Here is a 15948-nt window from a genome sequence, read left to right as displayed (position 1 = left end):
GGCCCCACTGTCATGGCCTTATCTAAACCTAATCACCTCCCAAAGGTTGCCCCTCCAAACACCATCGCATTGGAAGTCAGGGCTTCAACATATGGACTGAGGGTAGGAGGCACAGCATTCAGTCCATACAACTTATAATATAGACCCTGAATGTCTGTTCTGTAAACCTCCTCCCATCCATTTTCCTTTGTGGGTTTGTTTTTTACAGTGATGTGAATGCCGGGAAAATCCTGCCCTCATCTTGCCCCATCCTGCACAGCCAGGAGCAGAACAGAACCAGTGCTTCCCTGGATGACAGGTCTGTGGTCTTCTCCTCCTTCTGACACCTGTGACGACCCCTGCAATGGATGGAGTGGACTCAAATTGTCAATCTGCTTCCCCTACAACTCAAGGAGCCCCTGGTTGGGTGGTGCACAGACACAGCCCAGGGCTGGCCTTCCCCTGGGTACCCCAGGGTCCCCTGGAATCTCTCACAGAGGCCGACTCCCTGAGGAATTCCTCCCTGAGCTGAGGAATTTTCTCCCAGTGTCAGTGGGGCCATGTACAGGCAGAGTTGCTTCGCGTCTTTTTCTGAACAATTGTACCTGGGACCATTAAAGGAAAGAGCTGGACAGCGGCAGTTCCAACGTAGCCTGCTAGCCCCACTGCAGGGTCCCCAGGCAGGGAAGGACACAGAGTTGACAAGCCTGGCCTTAGTCCCATGAGCCATTCACTCCAGGCTGAACAGATTGGGTCAGACCTCTCCCCAGCGCCTGCGTTTTGTGCCCTCTGACTAGAAGGCCCGTGTGCCCTTCTTCACCTGGCAGACCCTACTCTTCTCCCAAGGTGTCCAAGGGTGGATGCCACTGTGCCCTTCCCCAATCTCAGACAGAAGGAACATTTCCAGCGCAGCTCCCAGCCCTCCCTGATGTTTTAGCACTTCTCACTGAGTTGCAGCTGGAATGCTGACACAACAAATTACTTGTGATAATGAACAATACTTTATTATATACAATCCTCACTGCCTTCTGAGGGAGTGGATACTGTCACCTGTGGTGTGGACGGACAAGTGTGAGGATGGAAGGTTGACAAAGCCAGGAGAGTACATTGCTCTGAATTTTCCTAAGGGGGATTTTATGTATAGGAGTTGGATGGAGAAAGAGGAGGGAGAAGGCCGCATACATCCTTCCTTCCTTTTTTAAAGGGAATTCCTGGAAATCCCACCCTTCTTATAAATCTCATTGGCCAGAACCTGGTCACCTGGCCACACATAGCTGCAAAGGAGGCTGGGAAATGTAGTTTTTTTAGCCATGGCAAATTACTTTGCTAAATATTATGATTCTGTTTTTAAGGAGAGAGGGTAAAATAGTTATCGTTGCCTCAGGAGCAACTAGCTAGGCCATGGTGGGGTGTAAGGATGCACTGGAGAGACATCCTAAAGGATGTGAGATCCAAATTAGGTGCTGAAGGTCAAACAGGCTTGGTTTGGGTAAGTTGGGAGGCAAGGGAATTAAGTTGGGAGGTGCAAGATAAGTTGGTGAGGCAATGGAAGAAGGTAGTGAGAGAATGTACATTCAGCCATAGTAAGGTCTGGGAGAGAACAGTCCAGGAAAAGGAGACAAAAGCAAAGAGCCTGCAGCTGGAAGGAACTTGGTGAATTGGAGTAACAGAAAGAAGGGCACGGTGGCCTGAGTGTAGTGAGCCAAGGGGCCAGATCACACAGGGACAGAGTTTGGATTTCATTCTAAGAGTGATGAGAAGCCACTAAGGGGTTTAAGCCAGAGAAGGGCATGATGTGTTTGCATGTAAAGGATTGCTGTGTCTGCTACACAGAGAAGGGGGAGGGAGTGAGAAGAAGGCAAATTCATTCGCACAGCTTCCGGGGTGACATCCAGTCACTCGAAATGGGAAAGCACTTTGGAAAGGTAAGCACTGAGTCCAAATGTAAGGTGTAGTAAAGTGTGACCTGTGGTTGTCCCCAGCCTCCCTGCGAGACCAACATCCTCCATCCCTCTCACCGGGGACAGCCAGACAGACTCTGACATCCTGGCATTCATCAAGGCCAGACAGAGCATTCTGCAGAAGAAATGTAAGTACAACTTCCTCCTGGGACACAAGTCACCCCACTCTGCCCACCAGCACTTGGGGGAACTGAGGGGGAAGGGTAGAGCAAGCAGTGAGGCAAGAAGGAAGTAGGAAACTTCCTGCGTGTTCCTGAAGCCACAGGACTGGCCTTGCGGTCACTTCACATGGGCCAGGCCCCTGCTTCCTCCTGGAGAAAACCCCAAGAGGCAGCATCAGAAACCCCAAGAGGGGCCCAAGAGGGTGGCCGGCCCAGGTTCAGCTACCCTGCCTGACAAAGCTTCTGTCCTTCCAGATCTTTAGCCCCCTTTGTTCTCTGTCCCCAAAGCCAGCTCTCCTTTGGTTTGGTAACCTGTTGGATACCTGGCTAGAAATATCACTCTCCTGTTGGAGCATGGTTCTTGTCAGTGAGTTGTGGATGTAAACACCACGTGGAGGCTCAGACCTGAGGACACTGTAACAGTTACAGAAGAAATGTGTGGTGCGTCAGACAACAGGAAGAGAAAGACCCTTCCTGGCCTTTGCCGCTGACCTCCCTGCCTTCCTTGTGGCAGCTGCCCACCTGCTGGGGACCGGCCTTCCCTTCTCCTGCCCATAGGGACGAGCCCCAGGGCCCCTTACCCAAGCCTGCTTTCAGTCCTAGCTTTGTCGCAGAGATTCAAAGGCTACTAGACAGGCTTAGCATTGCTTTTACATGTCAACAAGGCACCTCGACTCCTGGGAAGGCAGATAGGACCCTATCACAATTGACACCTGCCCTGAAAGGCCTACACTCAGCTTCATGACCAACTCTCTGCAGTTTAGACAGTAAGAAGTTTGCAGATGGGTGGAGCACCCCCAGTAAAGGATGTCCTTTGCCATGTCGTCCTGGCCTATGGCAAGCAGGGTCCCTCCCTGGGATGCCATCTGCTTCCCGTCCTCTCCTCAGCGCTAGGATCCGTGGCAGCAGCATCACTGTCATGTCTTTGCTGAGACCTGAGCTAGGCTGGATCTGCCTCCGACCTGCTGTGACACCTTGACCACATAAAGTGCCTTCTCTCGTCCTCAGTTTCCTCGTGTAAACGAGAAAAAAGAAAAAAACTAAATTTGTATTGGGTGATCTCCAAGGCCCCATCCATCCCCAACACAGTCTAACGATATGTGTCGGACACTGAACAGTTCTGCACAGCCCGTCAGTGAATGGACACTATTTATCGAGCCCTTCTGTGTGCCAGGCACGGTACCAGTGCGGAGGCCGTAGCAGTGAGTCAGACGGAGCCAGGCCCTTGACATTCCAGGAGGAGGGACGAGATAGGGGATGAACACGTCGACAAATATATAAGATCGTTTGAGGTGCTAACGAGTGCTGCGAACTAGCTAAACTATGTAATGCTGTAGAGAGCGTCAGGGAAACTGCCTGCAGCTGAGTGGCTAGGGCAGGCCCCCTGAAGAAGAGAACTTGAAACTGAGAGCTGAGCAATGAGAATGGCAGCCCTGCGGTGTTCTGTGAGGGAGCGTTCCAAGCCCAAAGTGAACAGACCTGACGGGGAAGGAGCTTTGCTTGGTCACAGGCTGGGCAGGAGGCCAGAGTGGCTGGAGGGCCGAGCGAGGGAGCAGAGGCACATCACAGGGGTCTTGTGTAAGGGGCGTGGCTTCTATTCCAGATGTGGTGACAACGCCCTGAAGAATTTAAACCATGGCGGGTTGTCACCTGATGGTGCTTTGGAAAGCTCACTCCAGCGTTTTATGTAGCGTATGTTGTAGAGGACCGGGAGTTGCACGGTTATCCGGCTCCTGGGAGGGTCCAGGCAAGGGGTGAAGGCAGCCTGGACTTAGCAGCGGATTTCACGGGAGGTGTGAGGGGGAGAGGAGAGCCAGGACGGCTCCTGGGCTTCTGACCTGCGCAGCTAACAGGATGGCGGTGCCACTTTGTAAAACGAGAAAGGCAGGGAGGTGTGGCCATGACAGGGAAGGAGCTGGAAGATGTAAGAGTTCTGGTCGGCTCATTCGGAGTTTCAGATGCCATGTGAGATCCCAGACATGTTGACTAGGCAGCCAAAGAGTCTGGAGCTCAGCAGGGAAGTCTGGGTAGTGCATAAAGCCGTGGCACTGGGTAATCCCAGTTGCTGACAACAGACTCTTGGGCACGGTGACATTTAGAGGTCGGTGGGAAGATCCAGCCAAAGTCGCTGAGAAGGCTGGCCAGGGTGAGACAAGGGCCTGCGGGTGAGTGAATGTGGCCTCAGGCAGGTCAACAGGAGAACGTTGTTCCAAGGGGAGACGGACCAGTAGAGGCCAGTGCTGCTGAGAGGTTGGGTCAGCAAGGACGGAACATTGACCGTTGGCCATTTTGCCTGTCATGGAGGTCCTGGACAAGCACCCTTTTAGGCAGGGGACTGGGAGAATGGAAACTCCACTGGTTGCAGTGGTTGGAGAAAGAAGGGGAGGAGGAAGTAGAGGCAGTGTGTGGAGACAACTCCTCTGGGGAGCTCAGCTGTGAAGAGCAGCAGAGAAATGAGGCCGGAGCTAAAGGGAATAGGGCAGGGGGCGGGCGGGGCCTGGGGGAAGGATGGGATGTTTTTGTTTTAAATGATTTCAAAGACATGTTTATATGCTAAAAGGAATGGTCCAGTAGAACAAAGGAAATTGATGATGTAGAAAAGAGGACCAAACCTGCAGGAGAAAATATTTTGAGGAAGATCAGGGCATGGTGTCTGGACATAATGGAAAGAGAGGCTGGCTTTTGGAGCAGGGAGGCCCTACCACCTGGAACAAATTCATAAAAATCAATGTTTCCCCCATCAAGAAGTCTGCAAGTGAGCCGTATTTTAAAGTTATGTTTACTCAGCTTTTGTACACATAATAGAGACTTTTCCATCTAACCCTCTCAGAAGAGAAGAGGCATAAACCCAAGGTCTGTGTCTAGATGGTGTCTTCCGGCTAATGCCATGCCCAGATGGTGCAAAAAGCTGGGCTGAAGGATGCAGCACTTTTATTAAAATTTGTAAGACATGTTACTAGTCATACTTTCTTTTCATTTATATTATTCCGTTGGATGCTCTCAACACTCCTATAATGTACACAGAGCCAAGAGTATGATCCCGCTTTTGACAAGTGAGGAAACTGAGGCACACAGAGATGGGATCATTTGCCCAGAGAACAAATGGCAGAGCCAGGATAGCTCGGGTTTTCTGCGCTCCCTCCACGGGGACACGTTGTCTTGAAAAGCCACTCTGTCCTCAGGGGTTGGTCTCTCGGCCTCCACCCTCCCTGCCGCTGGGGAGCGAGCCTTGTTCTCCAAACAGCAGCCTGGAAGTAATTCATCAAAACAAACAAGTTCAAGGGTTCAATTTTTATTCCCAAGGGAAGAAAAATAATCCTAGATTCTTAGTGACCATGGGGCTGCAAAGGAAGCTGAAGACAGGATGACAAAAGGTCCCTCTCCTGCCAGGGGCTGACAGGCCAACAGGTGCAGCCTCTCTGGCCGCGTGGCAGATGGCCCAGGCCCCACCACAGCATTTTCTACACAGCCCACTTATCAGGCCTCCCTGTCAGGCAAACATGCAAGCCAGGGCCCAGGCAGTGGCCCCAGCCAAAGCAAACACTTCCCTCTCCCCTGGGCTCCCTCTGCTCTTAATTTAGCAGCCTGTGTGTCTGGGCTTCTTCAGGAGTGCTCATTATGGGGAAAATTGACTATCAGCCTGGGAGCAGGAGCCCAGAGAGGGTGATTTAACAAGAGCTTCCCGCTGGCTCTTAGACCTCACAGGTCCAGGATGAATCTACTTGATTTAGGATTCATGGGAATACTGTGGAATTTTTCAGTCCCTGCCAGGGGCACCTGTGGACAGGTATATAACCCCCGTAAGGGGCATTAGTCATTCATGGTGTCATATCTGCTGTTTCTAACTGCCAAGGCTGGCTGTAAAGTCTCAGAAAATGAGGTTAACTCCTTTCTAGGGCGTTTGTGTTTGTTTTTTTTTTCCAATCTTCCTTAATCCCTGAGTTTTGAAGTATTTTCATCTGGACAGGAAGCTTGGTGTGACCCCCATGACCACGAGGCCCTCTTCTCCAGCTGCCAGGAAGAAGCAGAGTGCCTCAAAGCCCTGGCCACCCCCACCCCGACCCTCTCCACTCTGAGAAACCCTCCAGCTCTCTCCTTTGTTTAGGAACCTTCCCAGTGAAATGGAAAGAACACAGAACTGGGAGGGGAGAGACCCAAACACAAGGGCTATCCCTGTCCTCTGTGACCTTGGGCAGGTCACCTCCGCCAGCCTCCCCTTCACATCTCTCAAGTTCAGATTCCACCTTTGCCCCAGGGGTCAGCCTCTCCTGAGATAATGTCCATGCAAGTCCCTCGTACACTGCCAAGCATCAGGGAGCTGTTAGTGGGGAAGTTGGCCTCTGTGGTGAGAAACTGGCCCAACATGGGGAGGTGTGATTTTTTTTTTTTTAATGGTTGATCTGTAGCGGTACCATCATCCCAGGACTCTACAGTCTCGAAACCCCAACATAGATAGACAGCTCCATCACTTAACTGGGGTTCAAAAAGTAAAGAATGTACTAGAAATGACACCTTATATTTTGGGTTGAGGTCTGTCTACATGAGGAACCATGTCTTAGAGTATTGTCTTCTCTAAGCACGGCTCTGTGGTGTTTCTTCCCTGCCCCACCCCCACCTCCAGTCATCACTGCACGAAAGTGTCTGTGGGGGACAGTGACAGTCCTGGGTGGGAGCTGGCTCAGACTCCGTGCTCCTTATTGCTGGCAGCATTAACTAATTCTGGCTCAGGCTGCTTGTCAGCGGTGCAGAGGAAACATCAGACCAGCGACTCGGCCAACAGCCACATGGCTGGTGGTCCCCAGGATCTTTCCTCGCCAATCCTTGGAATAGAGAAATGAAAGCAGTGGGTCTCAGGCCTGGCCGTTCATCTGAATCACCTGGGCCCACTCCAGAGATTCTGATTTAACCTGCCCTGGGTGTGGCCTGGGCATCAGGATTTCCAAAGGCTCCCCAGGGGTTGCCAGCAGGCAGCAGAGCTGGGAACCATAGGTGCAAAGTAACTGGAACACATCAGAATCCTATGCTCTGCTGTGCCTGCTGGTCTTCCTTCCTGTTCTACGGTTAAATTAGGACAGCTGGGAATGTCTTCAAAATAAGGACCTTCTCCGTGCACCGCGAGATCAGCCTGGGGTCTTGCACACAGAATTCGATCCGAAGGGCCAAGGACTCATAGCCCTGAACTGTTTTCAACCTCTTCCTCAACAGTATCAAGCAGACCACAGCCACACTTCCTACCCACTACCAAGTCCCTGTGGCCACACCTGGATGGCAGCAGCTGCCTCACCCATCAATCTCGCTGCCTGCTGTAGTAATTTTTAGACACTGTGTTCGTTACTCCACCCAAGAATCTTCAGAAATTCCCTTTGTTCTTATTGTGATAGCCTAACTTTAAGCAAGTTAAGTGCATGTCACTCATGCCAGTTCCCTTCACACTTCAATGAGCCAGTCAATCTAGGGGTTTTGTTGAACTGCAGATTCTGGTCCAGTGAGCCTGGGTGGGGCCCAGTATTCTGCATTTCTTAACAAGCTCCGTGGGGATGCCAGTGCTGCTGGTTCATGGACCACACATTGAGAAGCCAGGAACCACGCTAGTCCCAGGTACCTCATCTGCTCTAAGTAAGGACTGGGAAACGAGAAAAGTGAGGCCCAGAGAACTAACATGATTTGCCCAAAGTCACACGTCGAGTTGGGGACCATCCTGGCTAGAACTGAAGCCCTGGTTCTTAATCCAGAGAACCCTTCTCCCCTTCTCCATGCCCAGGCCTGGGAAGTGACAGGATGGGGCCACACGGTCAGGAGACACCATGATGGGCTATGATGAGTATCTGGAGCAAAAAGCAAGGAGTGTCAGTGAGAACCACAGGGTTGGAGAATGAGTGTTGGTTCAGGCTCAGGGAGATGAAACTTTTGCAAAGGACAAAGAAGGCATATTTCTTCAGTTGGGGGAATAAATGCAGCCTCTGGGAGACAAGGCACTGAGAGGTGCATTGCCCGAGACCCGGGGGGCGCGGCCTGAGCCTCCTCCCCTTGCTCTTCTATCCCAGGAGAGGTCGGTGTCCCACGCACAGCCTAACCGAGAACATTCTGTCTCCCCTTTCAGGTTTCCAATAAGTGTCCAGCCGGGCAGTGTGACAACAAGAGCAGACTACGGATGCAGGTGCCTCCTCTCACTCGTCCTGGCTTCAGAAGCGATCTGTAGGCTGCTGGGAGCAACTAGTGACTGATTTCAGAGGAGGGGACTGTGTTTCTTTAGGAATGCTGTCCTGGAGACTGCCAGGGAGGCTGGGGCCATCTTCACTTTGGGTGCTGGAGCTGCTGGCAGGGCCAGGCAATGCCAGGGTGCTAGGGGCAGGACAAGGGCTTCGGCTCACTCTTGTAGTGGCGTTTGTCATAGACCATGATAAACCTTTGAGGCGATGAGATAGTACCATCATAATGGGGGGAAGTCATCGTCAGTTATCTTAGCCATTTACCAGCAGCTCCCCTGCCCCACCTGCTGGCTTAGAATCCCTGGAATAGCTGGGGCAGGTTAGACAGCAGGTCAAAGCCAAAGACCAGGCAGGTGAATGCACGGCCCCTGCTGGCCAGTCCCAACCTCCAGGACCACACCCTCCACCATCACCTTCATATCTGGATGGCTCATATAGGCAGCTCCTAACTCAGCTGAGTCTCCAGAGAGCCTCCCACCCTTCAGGGTCTAAGGACATCACAGCACCCAGAGAGCAGTGATGGCTCCAAGGAGCCCTGAGTGTGGGCACCTTGGACCTTACACCCTCACCCGGTCACTTGGGGCTGTACAAGATTTGGGCCGAAACTCCCCGTTCCCACTGGGGAAGTGTAGCTGCTGGGGGTTTTGTCTCAGTGAGCCTCCCAGCACTGCAGGACCTGGCTCCTGATACCAATCCAGGGCCAGCCTCCAGGAGGACCTAGGAGAAATGCCACCTGCATCGCGATGTGGCAGCAAGGCTCCAAGACAGCTGCAGTTGGAGAGGGGCACAGGAGGCAGGGCACAGGAATGACACGTGGAAATAAAGCTACCTGAATAAAAGTGCTTGTCCACTGCTTCTGTTATCTCCGGCCTATAGATGCAGGACCTCACCACCCTGGAGAGAGAGCACAGAGAGAATAGAGTATAACTGGCTTATTCTCCCTTCTTCAGGACTGGGTACAAGCATCATGCAGGAGAACATAGATCCTTACATTTCAAAGCTGGACAGCACATAGAGCTCCTCCAACCTATACCCTCATTTCCATCATTAGAAAGCTGAAGCAAAGGGGAGATTCTGGCTTGCTGACGTACATCCAGTTGGTAGCAAAAGTCCCCTCCTCAGGGGGCTTTCCCTGACCACCCCTAGAAGTAGCCCCTAGTTACTCTCTATCCGTGACTCTTTTATTTTCTTCATTACTGTCTGACATATCATCTTTATTTGCTTATATTTTTATGGCCTGCAAACCCCACCCCCCAAGACTAAAATCTCCATGACAACAGGGACCTGTCTGTCTTGCTCATTACTGTGTCCCCAGCACACTGAATCTCTCAGTACTCAATAAGTATTCCTTCAGTTGATGAGTGGGAGAGTCAGAACCCAGATCTCCTGCTTCTCAGGCTGGTGTCACTCCCACAGCTTCACTCTGGCTCTGTGACGGAGGCTCTCTGGTTCACTTCTGGCCCTCACAGTTCTGTGTCACATAGTAAGTCCTCAATAAAGCTATAGAACCTGGGAAGACCAAACAGGGCTCATACAGGATGTTAGAAGCCTCCCCAAGAGTCCACGAGTCATACATGTAAATACGCACACACAGACACACTCTCAGGAGTCCTGAAGATGGCCTGGAGTTGGCCAGAGTCCCTTGGAAACAGCCTCTGTGTACCTGGCTCACCTTACCGCCCTCAGCCCTCTGGAGCTGGTTAGAGTTACTGACTGTAGATCTCCTGCTGAGAAGTTATCTCCTGGACCCTAGGGTCTTATTGACAGAGGTGTGTGGTGTGGCCCCACACAGGGTGTGAACCCGCCTCCTGGAGCTATCACTAAGGCAGGAGAGGAAATGAAGAAGAGAGAAACACAGACAGCAGGCAACCTTGGGACCGCGGTGTCCTACTAAGGGGGCCATCTGCAAAGGATGTGCAGCAACTGGGGAGGGAGCCTACCCTCCAAAAGTCCCCTCCCAGTGGAAGCTAGGCCTTCGATGTGGACATACTGGATTACAGTTCATCTTCCCCAAAGTTCACTGGCCTCTGCAAATGGGAGAAATGGATAAAATGTTCTGAAAAGACTCCCCAGCAATCCACCTGCGTTCAGTGGAGCCATGGAGATCCAGAGGATCTGAGGTCACTTCAAGCCAAAGTGTGGGGCTTTCCAAAATGTCTTCTGGAAAGTAGCCCGGCCAGTGACTCCAGGCCCTACCAGAATTCAGTTGGCTCTGCCATCCCCTTGACAAGAAGTGTTGGGGGTGGGGGGTTTGGAATGTGGCTTGCTCAGATCTTCCAAAAAGGAAATTTTAGAAAGCAGATAGAAAAACTGTGGTGGGTTGAATAACTAGTCTTAATTCTTCACTCCCTGTAATAGAATTATACATCCAACGCTTTGTCATGGCCTCGTGAGGGCAGGGTATACTTCCTTACTTACCCCTGACATTTGGACTTGGACCTATGACTTGCTTTGACCAATGGCATGCCGGCAGACATGATGTAAGCAGAGGCTTAAATAAAATGTGCTTGCGTGGTTGGGCTTGCCTCTTGTACTCCAGTGACCTACTGTGAGAAGAACGTGCCCTGGATAGCTGCTGCCCCTTCATCCTGTATCCCAGAACATAGAGAAAGCAGACCTGGGCCAAGCCTACAGCCTGGAGCCAAGCCCAGCAGACCTGGAGCCTGGAACAGAGCTTCCCATCCAGCCCAGCCAAGATCAACTGAACCCTGGCTGACCCAAAAATCCATCATCATGAGAATAAATGCTGGTGAGCATAAGCCACTGAGATTTGAGGTGGTTTGTTATGAAACATTAATTGTAAAATAGCTGATTGATATAGAAATTGAAATCCAGAGATAGTACGTGACTGATCCAGAATTTCTCAGAATTCATTCTGTCCCACCATACCACCTAGCGAAATGCACTTGAGAAAAGGCTGTTTCTGAAAAATGGGACTTCCACTTATGGCTATGATAAAGGAACAGGGAGCTGATTTACCTTCCTGCTTTAAACAACTGGAAACTAGACAAGATATATAAAACAATGGTTTTCAGATAATGGATAAAAGGCAGTAGAGGACACAGATATCCAAAAGAAGAGAAACCAGTAAGATGAGCCCCGTGATGGCCCCAACTTACTACCTGCAGAGAGTTTAGGCTGCAGTTCAGGAAAGGGGAACCAGGTGGCACCTACTGGTTTCCCTGAGTAGAGGAAATGAAGCTGGGAGTCCAGGGAGACCAAAGTGGCTTAAATTTGCAAGGCAGAGTACCAGAGATGAGTGAGCTGCAGAGAGACAGAGATAGACATGATAGAGATAGATGATAGATGATAAATAGCTAGCTAGCTAGATAGATAGATAGATAGATAGATAGATAGATATAGAGATAGACAGAGATAGAGATGATATAGAGGTAGAAATAGAGATAGAGTTGATATAGAGCTCTATAAAGTATAGATGGATGGATGGATGGATGGATGGATGGATGGATGGATGGATGGATGGATGGATAGATAGGGCCAAAAAATGTATACAAATTTTAAGAAAGGAAAAAACTGTATTGAAATTGTAATACTCAATATATACCGATAACAAAAGATAAATACAAGTCACGTTTGACTTCTGCAATGACAAGAGATGCTCAAAGTGGTTACATTAGCATAATTTTAATACAGTTTTTTTCCTTTCTTAAAATGTGTGTATACAATTTTTGGCCATACATATATACATATGTATATGTATATGTATATATATATATATATATATATATATGGAGAAAGAGAGAGAGCACTCTCTGGAGATCCCCAGAAGATACTCTAGAGTCTTCAGCTAACTGCTGACGAATGCATGCAGATGAGAAAATCACCCAAGGCTCAGGAAAGAACCACCAGAAAGGAGCAGGCAGATAACACAGGGCTAAGAAAAGTTGATGTTCCCAACAGCCAAAGCGGAGAAACCTCCTCAAAAAGGGGGTCATTGAATAGAAAATACAATAGGGCATCGCCTCAAAATGGGTCCAAATTAGCCCTAGATGAAAAGCTGCTCAGGTCCTGCCTCACAAAGCTTAGAAAGCAAGACTCAAAAGAGTCACACTGTTTCCAGTAAGTTTTCAAGTATCTTCAAAGAGTCTCAGAACAAAGCTCAAAAATATTTAAAAGAATATTAAAAAAAAAAAAAATCTAGCACCCAACAATGTAGAATTCACATTGTCTGACATCTAAAACAAATTATCAGGCATGCAAAGAAGTAGGAACATATGGCCCATAATGAGGAGAAAAACCAATTGATAGCAATAGAAATAGACCCGGGAATGACACAGATGACGGATAAAGTAGACAGGGATTTTTTTTTAATGCAATGGATGTATGTTTAAAATATAGGCAGAAAGATGCCTATTTGTAATTCCTTAACAGTTAACATGACTCATTCATCTGGTCATTCTTTTAACAAGGATGTGCCATCCACTGCTAAGGTTGGTTGGTTGGTTTTTTGCTTTTTCCTCGAGTCAGCACTCAGCTTTCCCCGGTGCCATCTACTAGGTGGGCTCAGTTAGGGTGGCAGGATCTGAAACCAGGGCTCCTGCTCTCTACTTGCCCTTTCCCCTGTAGGTGACGTACCTGGGGGCGGAGGGCCTTATCTACTCCCCTTAGTTCCGGTTTGGAACGTGCCCTTTTTCATTTGTGCGGATATGTGCCTATTGAATGACTGCATAAGTGAATACCGATGTTGGATGGCGGGGTGGGCAGCCTATCCTTTCCCTTATCTCAGGGCTCATTCAGATGGAAAGAGGCCTGTGCCCGGCTGCTCTGTTTACTCTGTATTCTCTACCCATTGTACATGAAATTGATCTGAGGGAGAGGGTTGTTTTTCTTCTTTTTCCTCCAATCTCCTTATTAGTTCAGCCTCAGAAAGTCCCTTATCACTGCCGGATGTCAGGCCACACTCTGCCATCAGGCCTGGCCATGTTAGACTCTCCATTAATTGATTTTGCCCTCCCCCTCTTGGGAAGCATAAATTGGCTCGGCCCATTAGCAGCAATAATTCCCTGAAAGGGATTATAAATCATGACCTCTGTCCATCCGCCACTCACAGTGGAGTGCCCACTGTGAAGTGGGGAAGTGTCAGGCAGGGAGCTGGAGCATTGGAAGAGCAGGGGAGGCCCCTGAAGTCCGGCAGGCTCGCTCCTAAATCTGACCACATGAGGTCACCGCCAACCAGAAGGAGGAGCTAAGACAGTTTCCAGTACACAGAGGGTATCGATCGTGTGTATTGAACAAGGAAAGGAGAGAGGACAAGAGGCTCCTTTTCTGGGACAGAGTGCTTTGAGGAACTTTTGAGTTGACCCTCACCCCCCCAAGTCCACCATTATGGTTCTGTAGCTTTGGGTTTTCAAAAGTCCCCCACTAAACGAGAAGTACTCCTGAGAAGACTCTCTCCTTAACTCCAGTCAGGTAATGCCTTGCTGGTCTTTGTGAAAAGCTGAGTGTGAGAGGAGGAGAGGGAGGGTACAATGAGAGAGAGAGAGATGAAGGAGCACCAAGGGAGAGAGCAGCCAGGAATGGCGGGAGGAGGCCACAGTCTGGCCAACTTCGCCAGCACATAGTAGGTTCTCAATAGGGACAGTGGGAGTTCCCCCTTATCTGACAGGGATACATTCTAAGACCCCCAATGGGTGCCTGAAACTGTGGATAGTACCGAACCTTATGCATACCATGTATTTTCCTATACATACATGCCTTTTCACTTAAAGGAGGCACTTTACAGCTTCTCGTTGGCATATCCAAATTGCCAGCATCACTGCTCTTGCACTTTGATACTATTATTAAGCAAAAGAAAGGTTATTTGAACACCAGCACCGAGGTACCTCGACAGTGGACCCGATAACCGAAAGGACTATAAAGTGGCTGACGGGCGGGGAGTGAACGCAGCGTGGATACGCTGGACTTAGGGACGATTCACGTCTTGGGTGGGACAGAGAGATTTCATCACACTACTCAGAATGCTGCGCAATTTGAAACTCATGAATTGTTTATTTCTGGAATTTTCCATTTAACATTTTCGGACCACAGGTGACCGTAGTAGCTAGAGCCACAGAAAATGAAACCGCGGATAAAGGGAGACTACAGTAGCCCATAAATGAATGGAGTGTTTTGTCCACAGTGAACCTGCCCAGGATCTGAGGGAGGGAGGGCTTCAGTGATAGCAGATCCACCCCTCTCTCTACCCCAACATATCGCCGACACCCCTCTGGCCTGCTGTGTTCACCCTTTCCTCCCGTGCAGATAGTGCATTCTCTCTCCATTTCCCTCACCGGAGAACCACCATTACCTGTGGATGGGGTCCGGACCGTTGAGGACACTCAGGCTGCAGAGGTTGCTAAGACCTGCCTGAGATCCCCCAGACATCAACGGATAAGCTTCCTAAACAAGAGAGAACTCTTCACATATGAGCTTCTCCGGGGCAATAAAGTAGGATTTGAGTATCACACAGCCTTGCAGATCTAACTACAACCCTTGCTTAAAACTAGGAATTAGTCTGTAGTGACAAGATGACAGTCAGCACTCTGTTGTCCCATTTCCCCAAAACATGAGATAAAACCAGTCAAGGGTGAGTTTTGTGACGTCCCAGCTGCCTGGGAAAGCTCTGGGTGTGAGGAGGGCCTTGTAAAGGGTGCCCTCGGGGAGCCCAGGATCCACGGGATTGCAGAGAAGGCAGCCCCCAGCCCCAGTCAGGGCCCTACCTGAGCCACAGAATAGAGGAGGAACTGTGCAGGACCCCTCCGCCTGCCTTCAGCACTTCTTACAGCCTCAGGATACTCCGAATGGACAGCCTCCACAGCCCGGCCTGCACCTCCACTTCCTGTATTTGTCGTCATTCTGGTTTGGGCCTTGGAGCAGATGAAGCACCACGTGTCCCAGCCATTCTCTTCATCATTCATATACTGGAAACTACCAAAGTCTCCCCTTGTCTTTATTTTCTGTAAGACACACCTACTTCTCTCTCCCTCCCCCTTTCCTTCCCTCCCTCCCTCTCCCTCTCTCTTCCTGTCCGTTCTCTCCCTCCTCTCCCACTCCCCCCACCATGACAGAACCATAGTTGCTTGTCCTGGACATGCCGGCTATAGCGTCTGCCTCCCCACAGCCCTTTCCTTGTGACACCTGTACAAGTGAGTGTCAGCTGGCTGGGGCAATAGGCTGAGGGAGGAGAGTGACCCCAGGACCGCCCATCTCGGCTGTGAAGTGACCCACATGAAAGGGTACTCTTGGACACACTGTCTTCTTAGGGGAGCCAAGAAATACCAAGACAAAGAAACAGAGGGCGGTGGGAGTGACACTGACCCAAATGCCAGGGATAAGCCTGGGGCAGAACTCAGGCGGGGGGGGCGGGGGGAACAGAGGGAGAGAATCTCCCCGTTGTAGGTCCCGTATGCCTGGTTGTTCCGGAACCCTGGCTGCTCCTGGCTTCCTACCACAAATTATTTCAATTACTTAAGATAACTAGAGAGTGTTCCTAGTCCTTCCAACTCAAATAAGCCTTGACCCATTGAAAAAACAAAATCTCATGTAACCATTGGAAAGTAACAGAATATCTAACAGTGGCTTAAACAAATAGGGTTTATGTTTCTACCATAAAAAGAGATCTAGAGACAGGGGTGTGCA

General features: G+C 50.1%; 1 protein-coding gene and 1 long non-coding RNA gene across 2 annotated transcripts in view; one reads left to right on the top strand and one right to left on the bottom strand.

Moving 5' to 3' along the window:
• KIF6 (kinesin family member 6) overlaps nucleotides 1-8379 on the top strand; it is a 403315-nt gene extending 394936 nt beyond the window's left edge. The window contains 3 exon segments of the mRNA XM_033102431.1: nucleotides 209-298; nucleotides 1962-2068; nucleotides 8202-8379. Coding sequence (XP_032958322.1) covers nucleotides 209-298; nucleotides 1962-2068; nucleotides 8202-8212 — 208 coding nt within the window. The 3' untranslated portion in view covers nucleotides 8213-8379.
• LOC117020170 (uncharacterized) overlaps nucleotides 4956-15948 on the bottom strand; it is a 21464-nt gene continuing 10471 nt past the window's right edge. The window contains exons 2-3 of the long non-coding RNA XR_004422637.1: nucleotides 9140-9204; nucleotides 4956-5349 (exon numbers count right to left, since the gene is read on the bottom strand). This is a non-coding gene — a long non-coding RNA (uncharacterized LOC117020170). The remainder of the gene's footprint in view (nucleotides 5350-9139; nucleotides 9205-15948) is intronic.

This window comes from Rhinolophus ferrumequinum, chromosome 3, assembly GCF_004115265.2.
Source record: "Rhinolophus ferrumequinum isolate MPI-CBG mRhiFer1 chromosome 3, mRhiFer1_v1.p, whole genome shotgun sequence".
Lineage (NCBI taxonomy): Eukaryota > Metazoa > Chordata > Mammalia > Chiroptera > Rhinolophidae > Rhinolophus > Rhinolophus ferrumequinum.
This window is presented reverse-complemented; position numbering and strand designations above follow the sequence as displayed.